Below are 19,327 nucleotides of genomic sequence, written 5' to 3' on the forward strand. Positions count from 1 at the left end.
TCTCTAATAAAGGCTGTGGGAGAGGGGACCAACCCCTATTTATTCAAGCTTTGAGGATCTGGGATTTTGGATTAATATTGTAGCCGTCAGGGTTTAATCCAGTTACAAACATAGACAGTGACAAGAGAAAAATGGGATGGGACGGACCCGGGAGTAAAAGCATGGGTTATGGGGTGGGGGAGATGACAGAGAATGAGAGTAACAGAGGGATTAGTGTCAGCCATGTTGAGCATCTGGCTTAGAGATGTCCTTTGCTCTCGTACTGCACTGCAATGCATGGACATAAGGATTACACAGCATACATACGAAGTTATGTTATCTCTCGCTGTAGGGGCCAACTGGACGGAGAGCTATAACAAACCAACACAAGAGATTCTCCTGTTTTGACAGCTGACATGAGACTGGTGAGTGCTGGGGTCCGGGCCCGCAGGGCTGCAGAGCCTTCTGAACCAGAGCCAGAGGAAGCAACGGAGCCAGTTCATCATGAGCACTCCCACTCAGAACACCATGAGCACTCCCATACAGAACACCACCCCGGCCATGACTACAACCATATGAAGAACAAGTTCATGAATGAACTTGGTCATCTGCCAAGTAAGCAACTTCTGTTTAAATGGAGTGTGTGTTATTTTATTTATAGGAATAAATCCATACACACTTCATCCTGTACAGCAGTGGTTCCCAACCTTTTTTGGCTCGTGACCCCATTTTGACTTCACAAATTTCTGGTGACCCCGCGTTGCGATCACGGCCTTAGTCAAGATGCGCCAGCTCAGATATTTTTATATGCTGCATTTTATTTGAACTTGATTTATATTCAAGAAAGTGAAAGTATAGAATACAGCTGTTTAAGATTGTGCGTGGTGTTTTTAATCATAATTTAAAAAAGACTAATAATTAGTTACAAATATATTTTTATTACTAGACATTTCAGGCGACCCCACGTGGGGTCCTGACCCCAAGGTTGAAAAACACTGCTGTACAGTACTAGTGATATATTGAGAAAAATTAAATCTAAATATAATCTAAATATAAATAAATATAATATTTGGGGATATTCTTATTATTCATATTCTAATTAATCTGTTCAGGCAAGCTTTTATTCGAATGGGCACTAGGTCAAAGTTGTACATATAAGGTGAGAATTCCTACACTGACCCACACAGTGTTTTTGATGTATCTAAGTAGAAAATTGCCCTAACAATTGTTTTTAACTTCTACCACTGAGGTGCCTTGAGTAAAGCACTTAATAACAAACTACTGAGTCGTGCTGGTGGCTGTGGTTGAACAGAGCCACTCCCAGCTGGGAGTCTGTTATTATCTGATTGTGGAGGAGGGTGTTGCTGACAACACTCATGCAGGCTCAGCAAACCGTCCCCAGATAAAGCAGTGAAGAGGTGCCATGTTTTACTGAAGTGTTGTTCCTGACTCTGCTTTCAAGCTTTATAAAAAAGCAGCAATATCAACAATATTGTTGGAACTGATGTAGATTACAGAGGTAAACAGACTTACCAAAGTGGATTTTTCAATGATGTAATCTCAAGATGTAAAGATTTAAATCCCCTTGAAAATCCTGATGTATAAGACCATCAAGCTTTCACAAAGCCCTTGGTAGAAGGGTAGTGTTTAAAACTTACTGTAGCATGGCTAAATAAAAATTCAAATACATGTTTTTATGTTTGCTCTGTAGGGATTTTTGTCTTTATTGAAGTCACTGTTGTGAATGTAAAAGGCATCAGTTGATCAGGCCTTGAGTTAACACACCTATCTTTATTTTGCAGTTCCCGTGTGGGCAGTAGCAGCTATTGTGGTAGTGGTCCTGGTTTTGGTGGCATGCTTCATCTTCTGTGTTTTCAAAAAATGCTTTGGGAAGAAGAAAAAGCCAAAGAAAGTGAGGGAGAGGAAGGCAGGGCGCCGCAAAAAGGAAAAGGAAGGTGAAGGAGAAGCTGGAGAGAAGGTATGATTTCTTATAATCCGTTCTTCCAGAATCTCACCTGATCTACATGTAGGTCTTCATGATGATCATCCGGTCCACTGATGATTTTTACATCTTGTAGGAGGGGGAGGTGAAGAAGGAGGGCGAGGAAGAGGAGAAAGAGCAGGAAAAGTTGGGTAAGCTGGAGTTCTCGTTGGACTACAACTTCACCGATTCCCAGGTAGGTCCTGTGAGAAAACGACAATATTCAAATTTAATTCAATTCAGAAGACTACCTACAACTATTAGAAATACATTTCCTACATAATTTTCATAACCACTTGAACCTTATCCATACACCCGTCATTTTGACACCTCTTTTCTTTTTCTGAAGCTCATAGTGGGTATCCTTCAGGCTCAAGACCTTGCAGCTATGGACATGGGGGGAACCTCAGACCCCTATGTCAAAGTCTTTTTGTTGCCAGACAAAAAGAAGAAGTATGAGACCAAGGTCCAACGCAAGAATTTATGCCCTGTTTTCAACGAGACTTTCATCTTCAAGGTACGGTACACTTTGCACGGTACCTTCGTCGACTTTATGTTGTCTATGTTTTGTTTGTTCTTTCTCTTCTCTTTATGTCTCCGTCACAGCTTGTGTTGGTGTTCCAGGTTGTTGATGACATATCACTTTTTACCCCTCATGAGGCAGAAGTTTGGCCTATGTCTCTACTTCCCCTCGTCTTTAGTCTTTCATTCCCTGAATGGCGTCTGTCAAGGTATCCCTCCTCCTCCTGCAGTATGTTTTTAATTGTATCCCATCACTTTATGTTCTTTGTTATATGTACGTTTTGTCACATGTACACAAAATTATCTACTGTCTACCTTTGCCCATTGTTCATTCCAATGATGTAAAAACATCTTTTTCTAGATCCCGTATGCAGAGTTGGGTGGAAAGACTCTGGTGCTGCAAGTTTTTGACTTTGACCGTTTCTCTAAGCATGATATGATTGGTGAGATTAAGATTCCCATGAACAGTGTTGATATGGGCCAGCCAATGCAACAGTGGAGAGACTTGGAGAGTGGCGAGAAGGAGGAGGTATGACATATTGTATTTTCATTTCACTTTGTTCCATCAATGCAAATAAATCTGTTACACAAATATCTACCTTCTAGGTATTTATTAGAGCTAGATCAGATGTTGTTAGCAGTTTTATAAAAGATATGTATTATTTAATTTGATGGGACGCACTAATAATCCATAATATTTCCTTACAGCAAGAAAAACTGGGCGATATTTGCATTTCTCTACGTTACGTACCCACTGCTGGAAAACTTACAGTGAACATCATGGAGGCAAAAAACCTGAAGAAAATGGATGTTGGAGGCTTGTCGGGTAATCTCAGATCTGTTATGCTTCACTAATTTCTTCAGCAAAGATTAGTGACAAGAAGATTTTAAACTGCATCACAAAACACAACTATAACGCCTTCTTTTCCATTTCCACAAGATCCATATGTGAAGATCGTTCTACAGCAAAATGGAAAACGCATCAAGAAGAAGAAGACAACAGTCAAGAAAAACACGCTCAATCCCTACTTTAATGAAAGTTTTAGCTTTGATGTTCCCTTTGAGCAGATACAGGTGAGCTGTGTAATTAATTATCAGTTTGAAATGTAACAGATACGGTAAGGAATCAATTCAATATCTGACAATGACAACACATTTTCTTTTCTTGTTTCAGAAAGTGCAGGTTGTCCTCACAGTGTTTGACTATGATAAACTTGGGAGCAATGACCCCATTGGAAAGACCTTCATGGGTTACGGAGCTACAGGAGTGGGTTTGCGCCACTGGTCAGACATGCTGGCCAATCCCAGACGTCCAGTAGCCCAGTGGCACACTCTTCTGCCAGAAGAGGAAGTCGATGCAGCCGTCAAAGCAAAACCTCGCTAGAGCCACGTGTGTCTTGGTTCAGAAAACATATTAATGATATGTTTCTTTGTGTTAACCCTGATGTATTCTCAATATGCGTGTTCAGTTCTACATACGTGCAGTAACTTTTGATGTAGACTTAATATGTGCGTACATGCGTGAGTGTGATGTATTGATATGTTTGTTTTTTAATGGCATTGATTGTTATGGACCTCTCCTTGTTCTACCTGTTAGACCTGTAAACCAAAATGACTTAGAAAACACAAACATGTAAAGGTGCACCTTTTACATATGCTCTAGCAAGGGCCAAGAGACATTAAGTGGGGTAAAGGTGGGATTTTAAGATTACTCTGTATTCTTCTGATCAGTCGGTTGACTCAAATGACATGACAAAACCTCTGCATTACATGTTATGTAATGTTATGCAAGCTGGACTGTTTTGCTGCAGCACAGTGGTGCACCAGACTCCTGTAACATGCTTGTTGTAATTGTAATGTATCCTTTCATGTGTAAATAAATGATGAACAGTTTCACAATTATTATTAGGCTAACTATTCTCTCTCTACCTGTAACTGAATTGAAAGCAAAGGGGTTGTGAGAATTATTTGATTTCCTGTTGTTTTGCGGTGAGAAGAAGTGATAAAAGGAAGCAAATTATAGTGGCAGACTATTTGAGAATGCAAGATATTATCACAACGAAACAATATATTGTTATCTAAAGAGAAACATATAGATTTAAATAGATAAATAAAAAGGCTACAGCTACCTTTTTTTTTTTTTTTTTTTTTTTTTTTTTTCAAACTTTATTTAAAAGTTTCAAATCACAGTCAGAACATTGACCGTGGACAATACAAAACAGTCAGGCATCAAGGAATTAAATAAACACATACAGTATGAGACATAAAGTGGATGAAGTGCATAAGTCATTACATAGGTAACATAACTATAATAAAATAAATGAAATTAAATAAAAAGAAAGAAAATGGCAGGACATATATTATATTTCTCCAAATATTTCTTCAATTATGTTAACAGTGTGTATACATTTTTTATTATCAATTCTTTTAATACATTCAAGGTAGTTTTTGAAATCAATTTCAAAAACAGGAAAGAAAGGTCGACCTTTGGAAAATTTGGTTTTATGTATGTGGAATTTTGCAATTAGAATAATCAGATTAATTAAGTGTTGCATTTTCCTATCTTTATTATTATAGTATAACAGTATATCTTTGGCATTCAAATTAATTGGTATGTTGGAATGTGATGTGATATAAGCTTCAATTTTTTTCCAAAAAATCTGGGAAAAATTACATTCAAAGAAAAGGTGCCTAATCGTTTCCACTTCAGCATTACAAAATACACAATTGGCATCAATATTGACAAATTTTGACACAAATTTGTTAGTGGGGTAAATGTTATGTGTAATTTTATATTGAACTTCTTTGATTTTATTGGAGATAACAAATTTATGTGGAAGGAGCCATGTTGTTTTCCAATTAATGTCAGAGAAAGAGGAAGACCATACAAATTTTCCTCGAGGTGTAATTTTCCTTTTCCTGAAAAAATGATTCCTTATATGTTTATTGTTACAATGGTGACTCATAATGTTTATACCATTAATAAAGAGGGTAAAGTCAACTTTCTCTGCCTCTTGCCTTTCAAAATGACCTTTTATCAATTGGAGAATGCCACTAGGAATAGCTTTTATCACTGTTTGAAATTCTTTATAGGTAACAGGGAAGATTTTAGATCTAAGAAATTCTTCATAACTAAAAATTTCACCTACATCATTTTGTAAATCCTTAAGATATATTATTCCTTTTTCAATCCAATGTTTCAGAAATAGTGATTTGTTTTTCCTAGTTATGAACTCATTGTTCCATATAATAGTTTTATGTGGAGAGAAGTTATGGACAAAGCATAGTTTTGCTGCTGAAAGGGCTTGTTGGTGAAATTTAGATAATTTTAGTGGTAATTTTGAAACATCATAATCACAATTTAGGAGAAAAGGTAACCCTCCAACTTTCCCAAAAATATTCTGAGGTATAAAATACCAAAGAGATTCTGGGTTTTTCAAATATTCTTTTATCCATTTTGTCTTAAAGGTATAGTTCATATCCATATAGTCTAACATCTCCATCCCGCCCTCCCCTCTCGGGGCTGCCAAGATCTCTTTTTTTAAACGATGGCATTTGTTTTTCCAGACAAAACTAATTAGGGTATTATTTATTTCTTTACAAAGGGATTGTTGAACAAAAAGAGAGAGAGTAGGATATACAAATCTAGAGATACCGTCTGCTTTACTCAGAAGAACTCTACCTAATAGGGACAGATCTCTTTGGAGCCACATATTGAAAATATTTTTAGTTTTTTGTATTTTAGGTTTGAAGTTTTTTGTTTGACGTTCAATTATATTTTTAGAAATATAAATTCCAAGATACTTTATATTTTCTTTAATTGGTATTTTACATATAAGTGTTTCATTTGTGTTGTAGAGACATAGTATTTCACATTTTTTTAAATTAAGTTTTAAACCTGAAGCAACAGAAAAGGTGTCTATTATCATAAGTGCTGTCTCTATTTGTTGTTTATTTTCCAAAAATAAGACTGTATCGTCCGCTAATTGAGTTATCCTAATCTCTCTCTCAAAAATCTTTAACCCTCGAAAGACATTGCTCTGTCTAATTTGTATTGAAAGCAATTCAACGACTATAAGAAAGAGAAATGGAGAGCAAGGACATCCTTGACGGACTGACCTAGACACTGAAAATCTTTTTGTGGTATTTGGGAATAACATGACACAGCTACTAATATCTTTATAGAGCATTCTAATATAGGATACAAAATTTTCACCAAAACCGAATGTTTGAAGAGATTTAAATAAAAATGTATGCTCTACACTATCGAATGCCTTGTAGAAGTCTAAAAATAAAATTAAAGCGTCTGAATCAACATATTCAGAGTAATCTATTAAGTCAAGGATAAACCTAATGTTGCAACTTATGTGGCGATTATTCATAAAGCCAGTTTGAGTTTCATGTATGATTTCACTCAAACCTTTTCTTAAACGCCTGGCAAAAATTAGTGAGAGTATTTTATAGTCAACATTGAGCAATGTTATTGGTCTCCAGTTATCCAATAGAAGGTGGTCTTTGTCTGGCTTGGGAAGCAAAGTTATTATGCCTTGTTTCATGGTTGTGGTCATTTCTTCATTATTTGTACATTCTTTCAGCATTTCAAAAAGAGGACTTTCAATTATTTCCCAAAAGCACTGGTAAAATTCGACAGGAAGACCGTCCATTCCTGGAGATTTACCTTTTTTCATTTTGTTTACAGCTTCAAGGATTTCAACTTTAGAGATAGGTTTTTCGCAATCCAATTTAAAATTATCTGATATTTTAGGAGTAAATTCTTTAACATTATTAATATATTCTTCACCTTTTATTGAATTATAATTAGAGCTGTATAGGTCAGAATAAAATTGAAAAGTGTGATTTGCTAAATCAGTTGGGTTGGAGGTTACAGAATTATCTATTTTTAGAGATGTGATATTATTTCTCTTGTAGTTTCTTTTTTCTAGGGCGAAAAAATAGCTTGTATTCTTCTCACCTTCCTCTAACCATTTAGCCCTGGAGCGTACAAAGGCTCCCTTGGTCATATTAATATATAAACTATCTAAATCATCTTTCAATTTTATCAGTTTAATTTCTTCCTCTGGAGTAGGGGAACTTTTGTTTATTAGGATATTTAGTTCTTTCATAATTTCAGATTCTTTAAGATTGCTGCGTTTTTTCATTTCTTTACTGTGTCTAATAGCTGATTCTCGGATTTTAAATTTAAAAAATTCCCATTTTTGTGTATTACTGAGTTCTTTTCCATTGAAAATATTCCCAGCAATTGCTTTGACTGAGTTACAGAAAGCTTCATCTTTCAGTAAATTACAATTTAATTTCCAGTAGCCACGCAGTGTTGCTTTTTGTTTTAGAGGATTAGTAAAGGAAATGACTATCACTTTGTGATCTGAAAAGGGGGCGTAACTATGTGATATTTCGGAAACATATTGCATAGTGTAAGAAGATATTAACCACATGTCTATTCGAGATTGTAAGGAACCACTAGCATTACTCCATGTATACTCTTTTTGGTAAGGGTGGATATATCGCCAGGCGTCTATAACATTAAGTTGTTCACCTAAGTGTGATATCACTTTAAATCTTGAACCGGAAGATATTCTTGCTGGTACTCTGTCCATTAAGTCATCAGCTGCATCATTTAAGTCACCGCCAATTATTAAGTGAGCCTCTTTATATTTCTCTTTGAGCTTCAAAAGTTTTGCTGTCAGTTGGACAATCATATTTTTTGCTAGAGCATTGTAATTATAACCATAAATGTTATTCACCACCAGAATCACATTGTTTACTCTAAGCACTAAAATAATCCATCTACCTTCTTCAGATAAGTGAGATTCTATAACATCCCCTTTAAATTTATTAAACAGAATAGCTACTCCTGCTGAGTTGTTAGAACCATGACTTAAATAAATCTGGTCTCCCCATTGACTTCTCCAGAACTTACGATCATCTTCACAGGAGTGTGTCTCTTGTAGAAAAAATAAATCGGCGTTAGACCTTCTGCAAAACAAAAAAATTGCCTTTCTTTTGGTAATATTGCGTATACCATTGACATTAAGAGAAAGTACTTTAAGGTTGATGAAATTATTGGTCGCCATAAATAAAAGAAAAAATAAGGAGCTGGATGCCGACTAACTTGAACAATCAAAAAGAAAACAACAAGAAAAGAGCTTTTTTAAAACTCTCTACCTTTGGAAAAGTTAGAAAAACTCTGAACATTATGAGTATCAGACATATAAAATGTGCTGTTTTGAGGCCATAACATTACTTGTAATGAGCTTTCTTAATCCTTTTTTTTTTTTTTTTTTTTTTTTTTTACTTTTGATAAGCATCATGGTCTTCAGAGCTGGCTTTTCACGCAGTAAATTTTACCCCATCGATGAAGACGATCGGCCCTTGCCATCTGGTTTTCTTTCCATCCTTACGTGCCTGTTCGACTAAAGGCCACAGTTTGTTTCTGCAGTCTTTCTCGAAGCGGGTCAGGTCTTCGGCCATACGGAGGTTCATCTTCTTCAGGATGTCAGCGTTGCGTGATTCTCTCCAAATCTTGATCCTGAAGGTCCGCATGTTGAACTGGATGATGACTGGACGCGGTTTGTTGTCATCCCTCGGGCGTCCCACTCTGTGTACCGTGTCAACCAGGAACCCCATCTTACTTTTTTCATCCGGTGCAATCTGGCTCAATATTTTGAGGACTTCATGCCTCACATCTTCGTTTTCTTTTTCTGGGAGGTTGATGAGACGCAGATTCCATCTTCTGCTGTATCTTTCTCCTTCTTCGGTTTTTTCTTTCAGTTCGTCCACTCTTTTATCCAGCGTTATCACTTTATCCTCCGTTTCTTTAGCTTGAAAATTAAGCCCTTTCATTACTTCTTTCGCCTCTTTAATGTCCGCGGTGTTTTGTTTCATTTGCTGCTCAAAGACGGAAAAACCCCGCTTTAACTCACGTATGGCTTGGAGGATGTCGGAGTTAGAAACCGTGTCCTTCTCCTTGTTTTCTCCGCACAGTTTCTTCGGGTTTGGACTTTTGCTGGGAGTCTCGGGAAGAGGAGAACACAAGCCGTAGAAACCCTCCTCTGGCTCCATGTCATGCTCCATGTCCATCACCAGATTTCCTTTTGTGACTTTTTTTGCGTCTCTCTTTGTCATTTCGGCTCACTGGTGCAATGTTGGTGTTAGCTTCGTAGGCTAAGTTAGCTTGTAACTTAGGCTAGTTGACGCACGTGTCAGGAGAGTTAATGTCCGTAGGTCGTCACTCGTCAGAATCTTCAACCTATCATCAAAACTCTTCTATCCTTGTTTGGTTGGTGTTTAGCCGTTTAACAAGCCGTTCAAACCGTTGGCCTCGTCAAATTACCATCAGATACTCGTTAATGCTGCAGAGCTTCGCACTTACACGTCTGCTGCAGTCGCCATCTTGCGCGACTCAAGGCTACAGCTACCAGTAGGCGTCGTCTGTCTTCCTGTTTGAAGCTGCTGTTGCCTAGCAACAGAACCCAAACTTTATGTTCAGACAGTTAGCAAGCTGCAAACTTTTACTCAGTTATAAAACAGCCTGAGAGGTGAGTTTTCCTCTTTGTATTCGGTACTATCTGGTCACCGCCTATTTTTATGTTTGTAATAAGTTTCGTGGTTAGAGGCGGGTTTGTAAACAGCGACATTTATGAGCTGGTTAACGTCCTTCTGTAGCATTAGCCGGGTGGTAATTAACGTGCGTGCGAAGCTAACGCTAACGTCCCCCATAACGTTACAGAGCCGGCAGACAACGTGTTATGTTGAGACAATAACCTCATGATATAAACTACCTGCAGCCAGGTGCACAGCTTCGTTGGTCGGTCAGATAACAAGATGAGTGCTGGACGAGCGTCTGAGGGAGCCGGCTGCGTCACCTGGTGGGGCTTCAGTCCTGCGCTGGACCTGCTGAGGACAGGACCAGGTGAGATGAACACTGGGAGCTGGAATTATGACGTGATCACTTAGTCGTTTTCGTTTAACAAAACAAACAAAAAACAGTGGCCCAAGAAAAATAATTAGCTGACACATTGATAATTAATGTGTGTTCTCTTAGTTTCTACTACAAATTTTGTGTTTATTACACTTTTTTTTTTTTTTTTTTTTGCATATTTCAATTACTTTTGCATGTTTCTTATTCACCAGAGAAATGTTGCACTTGAACTTTTAGTGCATTATATGAATATGACAAATGGAAGACTATATAACAATATAACTATTTCACACAGCAATTAACAAGACGATACATTTGACTTTTCATGTTAAAGGGATAGTTCAACATTTTGGCAAATTGGCCCATTGCCATAATCCCTATAGTCATAGCAGTAGGTTTGTTACCTGTATTTGTCGGTGCAAGCTATTTTTAGAACGGCGGAGCAGAGCCGCGAGCTGCTCAGAGCTACGCTACGGAGGCTCATGGGATTTCTTGGTTTCCCTCATCAAACTCATCAAATACACAATCCAACAACTCCAAATTCAAATTCATGCAAAACCGCTGATGCGCGTTCCTGCCAGTAGTCCAGGCAAAATAGCGTTTTACGACAGACTAATTGTCACAGAAGGTTTTTCACCATAAATCATTTCTATGAGGTGTCTAGAACAACATACTAAAAGTCCTAAGAAATCCTAGTTGGGGAAATATGTTTAATTTGCATCATTATTTACTCTATAAAGTCTATGGTGCCGACAACAATACACCCCAATGGGGCTATTTTTTCCCTTTACTCCTATCACAATGAAACTTTACATGATGAAAGTATCCATGAAATGTAACATTTTTTGTATTACAAGTTTCTTTGAAAATGAATTTGAATATGCAAATGAGCCTCACACTAATCAAATATGCCCAAAATACACCCGAATAGGCTTCTTTTTTTCCTTTACTCCTACCACAATGAAACTTTACACAATGAAAATAGACATTAGAAGTAACATTTTTTGTATTACAAGTTTCTTGGAAAATGAATTTGAATATGCAAATGAGCAATACACTAATGGAATATGCCCAAAATACACCCGAATAGGCTCATTTTCTTCCTTTACTCCTACCACAATCACACTTCACACAATAAAAGTATACATGAAAAGTAAAATTTGTATTTCAAGTTTCTTGGAAAATTAATTTTAAATATGTAAATGAGCTCAACACTAATTGACTTATGGTCAAGAAGCCATAAAGCCACAAGCAGCAACAGGGGCCAAATAACTAACACATTCATGTCCATTCAATAAGTTCACCTATGCACTGAGTGCTGTCACTTGCCACACTTGACTTATGCATACACACATGTCACTTGCCACACTTAAAAGACCTATATTGACCTTAAGAATTAATTGCACAGTCTTGTCTCCAGTTGCTTTCTAAATTCTTTTTTTTTTATTAGCGAACAAGCCTTACCTAACGACTTTCCTCCCAGTTTGCAGAGAACATCAGAAGAAAGTCAGAATTCATCAAAGTCGTTTCAACGACTGTGTGTGATGTTATATTAAATATGCTGTTATGTTCAACAACATATGAGCGGGACTAAGAACTAAGTTATTTGGCCCCTGTTTTTGCTGCTTGCGGCTTTATGGCTTCTTGACCATAAGTCAATTAGTGTTGAGCTCATTTACATATTTAAAAAAATAATAATTTTCCAAGAAACTTGAAATACAGAAATGTTGCTTTTCGTGTATACTTTTATTGTGTGAGTAAGTTTTATAAGTGTGATTGTGGTAGGAGTAAAGGAAGAAAATGAGCCTATTCGGGTGTATTTTGGGCATATTCTATTAGTGCATTGCTCATTTGCATATTCAAATTCATTTTCAAAGAAACTTGTAATACAAAAAATGTTACTTTTAATGTCTACTTTCATTGTGTAAAGTTTCATTGTGGTAGGAGTAAAGGAAAAAAAGAAGCCTATTCGGGTGTATTTTGGGCATATTTGATTAGTGTAAGGCTCATTTGCATATTCAAATTCATTTTCAAAGAAACTTGTAATACAAAAAATGTTACATTTCATGGATACTTTCATCATGTAAAGTTTCATTGTGATAGGAGTAAAGGAAAAAAATAGCCTCATTGGGGTGTTTTGTTGTCGGCACCATAGACTTTATAGAGTAAATAATGATGCAAATTAAACATATTTCCCCAACTAGGATTTCTTAGGACTTTTAGTATGTTGTTCTAGACACCTCATAGAAATTATGTATGGTGAAAAACCTTCTGTGACAATTAGTTCTATTTTGGGGTCCAAAATGAGCTAAATTGCCTGGACTACAGGGGCAGTTTTTCATCAAGCAGTCTCTGCATTTACCTCTAAAACAACTCCGTCTCATAACGTTCTGTTATTATCTCATAGCGTGGTGAATGTGCAGGTCACAACTTGTCCACCAGAGCGTTTTGGAGTTGTTTGATTGTGTATTTGATGAGTTTGATGAGGGAAACCAAGAAATCCCATGAGCCTCCGTAGCGTAGCTCTGAGCAGCTCACGGCTCTGCTCCGCCGTTCTAAAAAAAGCTTGCACCAACAATTAAAGGTAATGAACCTACTGCTGTGACTATAAGGATTATGATAATGGACCAATTTGCCAAAATGTTGAACTATCCCTTTAAGTTCTACAGACAGGTTCCTACTGTTTTGATATTCAGTGGCTCAGCTTAATTAACATTAGTACATAGTAGGTTGGATCCACTCTATGCTCTGTCTCTGTCTAGGCCCTGTGAAACATGAAGGGGAGGTCAATGTCTTACTGGTTGGCAGTGGAGATCCCCGTCATATTTTGAAGACCATCACCGGTTTGCAGAATGAAAAGAGACTTCATGTGAGACTCTGTCTCCTAAATCTCCTAAATTGTTCATCCTTCATATTGGTTTACCCACTTGTGAGCCCCTGATTTCTCCTCTCTGCTCCATGAAAGGTGTGGGTGATAGAAAACAGCATGGACGTCATGGCCAGACAACTGCTGCTCCTCTACCTGGCGCTGATGCCCCAGGAAAGCATGGGGCTTAATGGTGAGTGGAATATTGTTTAATTGTTGAATTGCAATGTAAGATGTGTCCTAACCCTGCAGGTTGTCTTCACAGAGAAGACAGAGGTTTATCTGGAGGTGTTTGGGAACAGTGAGATCCGCAGTCAGACAGAGGAAATACTGAGACGTGCAGCGTCACAGCTCTCTCTGTGTGTTACCGAAACAATGGAGACAGCAACTCACCCCTGTCTGAACACAGCTCTTCTCAAGGTACGACAATCTCTTGAACAAACGTGTCCCTGTGTGTTTCTGCGTGACCTTTTGATTAATCATTTTCTGATGTCAAACAGAGACACTCCTCAAAATGTAAAGTCTTCTGATTTCATACTCTTTGAATATTTCTATAGTTCAAGGAGCGAGATGAGCTGGACAGAATATTCAAATTGTGGATGAGGCCTCAGTTTTCATCATCTTCATCTGAGTCTTCTGGTCCTAATCTCATGTCCAAAATCTGGGATTATCGGGTCAGGCAGCACCTTGGAACGCGCTACGACTCCAAGAAAGGCTGCTTTGACTGGGACCTTGCAATGAAACTGCATGAGAAAGGGGTATTTGAACATTATTTTTGTACTCTGCTTTGTTTGTCTATCACAGCATGCTGCCAAAATTGTAATTTTTGCCTCATAGAGCATGTTGTACTTGGATGGTAGCTCATTCTGTACCATTTCTCTGTCTGCAGTGTCGTGTCATCAACAAACAACAGTATGTGCAGTGGAGGGAACGGGGTCTGGCGTTTGAAATGAGGGAAGGTGCCTACCAAATAACCAACCCAAGTTTGCTGTCATCAAGAGTGTTCAGTCAGGTGAGGGTTGTTTCTGTTGTAGAGATGCTACACGATGCAGCAGGTCGACGATACCATGAACGTTGTGTATGTGTTGACAGAGAGGACACAAAGCAGCTGTGAGGGGTTACTGGGGCGACATAGTGTCCAGTCCTTACCTTTCATTTGGCATTGAAACTGGTGACAAGAGCCTACTGAAGAAACAGAATGGGCAACATGTCAAGGTACTGTAAATGCATATATATATTTAAAAATATGGATTATATGTTTAGTTACATCATATGAATGTGTGTTTTTTGTCCTCCCTCCCTTTCCACACATCCACAGACAGCCCAGGATATATCCTTTGCAAATGTGCAGGCATTGTTCCAGTCCCTGTCCAGCAGACGGGGCTGCCCCTCTACTTCTGAGCCAGACACAGAGGGAGAGGAGCCATTATCACCGACTGACCAAAAAGCCGTCACCATTAATGGTAAATGGCTATTTAACCCAGCAGGCCTGTAGCTTTAGATAATTGTCAGCACAGTGCACCATGGGACCGAACCAGCACAGTAGTTTACCTCAGAGTGGAAAGGTTCAGACCTGAGGTGAGAGGTTGTCTGTTTAGGTCGTGTAATTAACAGACTGAGAGGCTTATAATTATGTCTGCAGGTGGAAGGGCACATAGCAAGTGTTTTTTTTTTTGCTCTTCAGTGTACAGTAGATCATGTCCCATTTGTGTGAAGCCTGCTTCTCTGCTCAGCACACAGAAAACAGTACCTGTGTATGAAACTAGATGGTTTTAGTACTGAATGTTCTCAAATGCTCCTCAGACTTGATGCGTCCAAACGGGATCTCTGTGACCTTCCTGCCTCTGGACTCACTTCACAAACTGCCAGAAAAACAGAAATACACTAACTTCTTCAACACCATTTACTTCTCTACCAGGTGTGAGCTTTCATTTTCTCTCACTCCTACAAATACCGGTAGTTTACTGTAATTCATACATGTCTGCATTTTCTCTGCACCATTCAGTCACCTCGGACTGCAGGCTACTGATATGATTACTGACCCTGTTTCATTTCTGTGTTCCCCTCTCTCTCTCTCTCTCTCTCTCTCGGTCTGTGCTGTGAAGCTGCGTGCACCAGTTGGGCCCGACGACGAGACAGATTGCAGCACCAGACGCTGTGGTTGTCATGGAGTTGGCGAAGTGAGGGTTTTTATAGAAACAGGGCTTGTTACCATGGTGACAGTACAGTCACCAAGTGCAGTGACTCTGCTGTGTAATTTGCTTTTTTTGTATCAGATTTCTTGCATAGCCTACACATGACAAACCTATATTGCAGGATGGAGACTATTTCACAAAGTTAACAAGTTTAAGTTAAGTTTGTGTGTCGCTGTATATTCCAGGTACATTTTGGATCTGAACAAAGAGCAAGAAGAAGGCTTTGCAAAGACAGTGGCGAGGATGGCTGTGGAGGCTGGGCTTGAGCCGTGGCGTGAGGGGATGGGTGATGACGTCCACGCTGTTTTCATACCACAGAAGAGGTAGATGCTGCTGTGCTTAATTTCAGCACAGCTGTTTCCTCTGCTCCCGCTGTCAGCATCTCTCCCTTCACATGATGCAACAGACTGACAGCCAAGGTGACATCGTTTCACAGCACAGATCACGTGCAGACAGAACTGATTTGAACTGCACAGTGCTTTTTAAAAAAAATCATTCTACTTGAATAGCAATAAATCTGATTTTAATTTGGTTAACACAGATGCAAAATGTCTATTTTATTCATACATGCATTTTCACAATTACAGAAATAATTGGATTCAATACATGTCACACAAACATCTATCCATCATATCTTTTGAATGAAATAAGTGTCAGTGTCCAACTGTCTTCTTTTTTCTTCTTTATGCCTCCTCCGTGAGTTCACTTCCAGCGTCCCCCAACTTTCCCCTTACCATGGACTTTTTTGCTGCACCGAAATGAGACAGAAGTGTAAATTATGAACAGTCTTTCACAGTTAAGACATAAGTGACTGACCGACTAGGGATAAAAACAGAAGTAATACTTCCCCTTTTGCCTTCTACCCTCTCTTTATGTAAATATCTTGGACACGGCAAGTGAATACAGTGGTTAGTGGCAAAAAAAAAAAAAGGTTTGTGTGGCTGTGCGTGTGCGCATTTCCCGTTCATGTGTGACTGTCTCCGTGCATCTGTTGTCTATTTTCATAACTATATGCAAAGTTATTTTACACAATGCTCTGCTTTTTCTTTTTTGTGGTGGAGTGGGATGAGCACAATGACTCACAATTTTTGAGCGTGCTGGATTCTGTTAAGGAGAACATTAATCTGGAAAAAAAAAAAACCAACAAACATATTAACCAAACACAAGTCTCGATGTCACACATGCCAAAAGCCATTTCTTAAATTTTTCACAGTTTTGCATATTCTCAGCTAAGCGGCTCACCTCATACTTCTGCCTCTTCATCTTCTCGGTTAGGTCAAATTTCTCCGACTCCAGCAAGTAGATCCATTCCCACATCTCCTTCGCTCTCTCTCTGTTACACAACATCATTAACAACTTGAGGAGACAGAAACATACACAATCTTAAAATGTGACAAGCACATTTTTTTTGTGCAGCAGCAGCTTTGACCCAGCTGGACCTCCTATAACATGGCAACAAAAAAAATCCATCAGTCGTTACTTGAAGCTTCAACTGACCTCAGACCATCCTCTCTCAGATTCTCAATAGCCAGTGGTTTGCGTCTCTCTGCTAGAGTCTTCTTCTTGATTTCCCTGGCAGTTTGCCTTTTCCCTCGCCTCTGCTCTACCTGCAGGAAACAAAACGCAGCACGTTCCAGGGTGATCACATCCAGATTGACTTTGCCTGTCACGCAGAGTGTTTATTCCAAAGGACACCAGAACGTATATGGTCTAGTACTACAGATATGTTATTCTGACCTTGGCCAAGAACCCTCCAAAGTGAGCTCCCATGTTAGAGAGCACCTTCTTTTTCTTGGCCTCATCTTCTGCCCGCTTTTTGGCCTCTTCATCTTCTTTCCTCTGTCTTTCCTCCTGAGGAAGTCATAAACTGCTTTTTATTTTACGGCATGTCGATTATTGACGTGTGTGGATTAAAAAAAACACAAGTTACAATGGTGAACATGAATTACAGCAATCCGTGTCTGTCTGTCTCGCTCTTTTTCAGCCCTCACTCGCTGCTGCTCAGCTCTTTCTGCCCGTCGGCTCTCCTACAGTGGGAAAAGACAGACACCCACACGCTGCTCATTAATCTATTATTTTTTAATAGACACTGTATCCAGGAAATTCTAGCTTTCAGGCAGACAACTGGATAAAAAGATGGGAAAGCATAAATGCATTACAATCCTGTCTTTGAGTCCAATCAGCTCTTGTTCCTCTTTCTTCCTCTGCTCAAAGTGGACATCAATCAGAGTCTGCAGCTCCAGAAGATCTTTCTCCATCCTTTTCCTATGGATATCCTAACAGCAACACAGATTATAAGTATTATCTAATACTGCTCTGTATTTTGTTCCGTCATTGTGTTCATGAGGGAACCTACATCAAAGTCAACCCTCTCTCCTTCTGGGATTTTAGGGGCAGCGAGCTGAGTGACCAGGGACCTGTAAAATAAAACAAAGGCATATTTTGTTTTTTTAAATATCTATCTATTTTATATTTGACAATATTTTTGGTTTGTATGTCCAGTTATTCTTACTTGTACTTGGGCCGTTCTTCTTCAACATGACAGCCAGAACAGAGATGAAAAAGTGAAACAGTTCATGTACAAATTTGAATTACATTTTACTACAGTGCATTAGTCAAAGTTCACTGCAACAATGACTTCCTTGCTGTAAACTGTAAGCTCTTTTGTGTTTTGTTGTTGTTGGACACTGTTGCATAAACACATAAGCAAATGCTACATGTAAACATGGAGTGGAGAGCATTTACATTTTGTTTTTCTATGTTAGGATGCCATTGTTGCTTGTATGAGTGAGATATGTCTCTAAGTATGGGTCAATAAGAGCATGACAGTCTCACCTCCCTCTCCCTGCTCCTCATCCTCCTCTGGAGAAACAAAGAGCGACAGTAATTGAACTGAAGGAAACTGTGACACTAATAGATTTATCGAAAGAATAAATGAATGTCCTTACCATCCTGATGTGCTCTAAATTAAAAAGAATTGAACAGATACATCAGATATGAAGCAGCTCAGCTGCACTGCAGAAATGTTTGTCAATGAGAAAAACTGGCAGGACTGGATTGACTCACCCATGATCTTCAAAATCAGACATGATGACACTATAGAGAAAATCATAAATTTAAAACACAGTTATGGATTTGAAACAGCAATTGGCCGAATACTTTACATGAAATATTGAATATTTAACGCTTTTTTATAATCTGCAATGTAACATTTGAAAGAATAATTAACAAAATTACCACTTGAAAAGTTGAATTCACATGCATTGTATTAACATGTTACTCTAGTACACTGAGGAGTTTTGCAGCTACAGTCTTTTTTGGTCTGGTATGGCCTGTGGCCTGTGGTAACTAATGTTGGCTAACTTTAGATGGTGCTGTTCTTCACAAAACTTAACAATTCACCTCAACACAATGTACAAATAACCACCTTAAAATCATTTTGGTCACAAGGCCGTAATTACCATATACATTGGGGGGGACGCACCCCCCAATATTCAGATATGCCCCCCCCCCCCCCCCCAATATATAGCTAACTGATAATAAAATAAATAAAAAATAAAAATAAAAAAGTATCCCATGTGTTAGCGAATTTACCGTACTTTCTGGACTATAGAGCGCACCTGAGTATAAGCTGCATCAGCTAAATTTTAAAAGAAAATACATATAGGCTGCACTTAAATATGAGCCGCAGGTTTTCATGTTGCAACATGAGATATTTACACAGAAAGACAGTAGGGAACTGTGCAAGTCCACTCGCTTTTCCGCTGTTTTGGTTACGCTCCTCTCGACCATGTGCATTTGTTTACAACGAAGCCGGCGAAAAATCAATAAATGGAGCTGTGGAT

The 19,327-nt window shown here is 38.5% G+C and overlaps 3 protein-coding genes across 3 annotated transcripts; 2 read left to right on the forward strand and 1 right to left on the reverse strand.

Annotated features, from left to right (window-relative positions):
* Positions 1-395: 395 nt before the first annotated feature.
* Positions 396-3,866, forward strand: syt5b (synaptotagmin Vb; the record flags this gene model as incomplete). Its single annotated transcript, XM_083994229.1, has 8 exons — positions 396-594; positions 1,782-1,957; positions 2,058-2,156; positions 2,310-2,477; positions 2,844-3,011; positions 3,194-3,308; positions 3,423-3,556; positions 3,657-3,866. 8 exons carry the CDS (start codon positions 396-398, stop codon positions 3,864-3,866), a joined length of 1,269 nt encoding a protein of 422 aa, XP_083850355.1.
* A 6,458-nt stretch (positions 3,867-10,324) lies between these two features.
* dnaaf3l (dynein axonemal assembly factor 3 like) lies at positions 10,325-15,809 on the forward strand (the record flags this gene model as incomplete). Its single annotated transcript, XM_083993919.1, has 11 exons — positions 10,325-10,412; positions 13,184-13,290; positions 13,387-13,480; positions 13,553-13,707; positions 13,845-14,045; positions 14,177-14,299; positions 14,380-14,502; positions 14,606-14,750; positions 15,091-15,205; positions 15,393-15,467; positions 15,668-15,809. The coding sequence occupies 11 exons, from the start codon at positions 10,325-10,327 to the stop codon at positions 15,807-15,809; spliced, it is 1,368 nt and encodes a 455-aa protein (XP_083850045.1).
* Positions 15,810-16,184: 375 nt separating this feature from the next.
* Positions 16,185-17,755, reverse strand: LOC311002569 (troponin T, slow skeletal muscle-like; the record flags this gene model as incomplete). The annotated part of the gene is made up of 7 exons (XM_083993973.1): positions 17,642-17,755; positions 17,432-17,509; positions 17,220-17,333; positions 16,980-17,089; positions 16,725-16,815; positions 16,566-16,606; positions 16,185-16,230 (listed from the first exon to the last, which is right to left on the reverse strand). The coding sequence occupies exons 1-7, from the start codon at positions 17,738-17,740 to the stop codon at positions 16,185-16,187; spliced, it is 579 nt and encodes a 192-aa protein (XP_083850099.1). The 5' UTR covers positions 17,741-17,755.
* Positions 17,756-19,327: the final 1,572 nt, after the last annotated feature.

This window comes from Trachurus trachurus (genome assembly GCF_905171665.1).
Source record: "Trachurus trachurus genome assembly, chromosome: 19".
NCBI classification, from domain to species: Eukaryota; Metazoa; Chordata; class Actinopteri; order Carangiformes; family Carangidae; genus Trachurus; species Trachurus trachurus.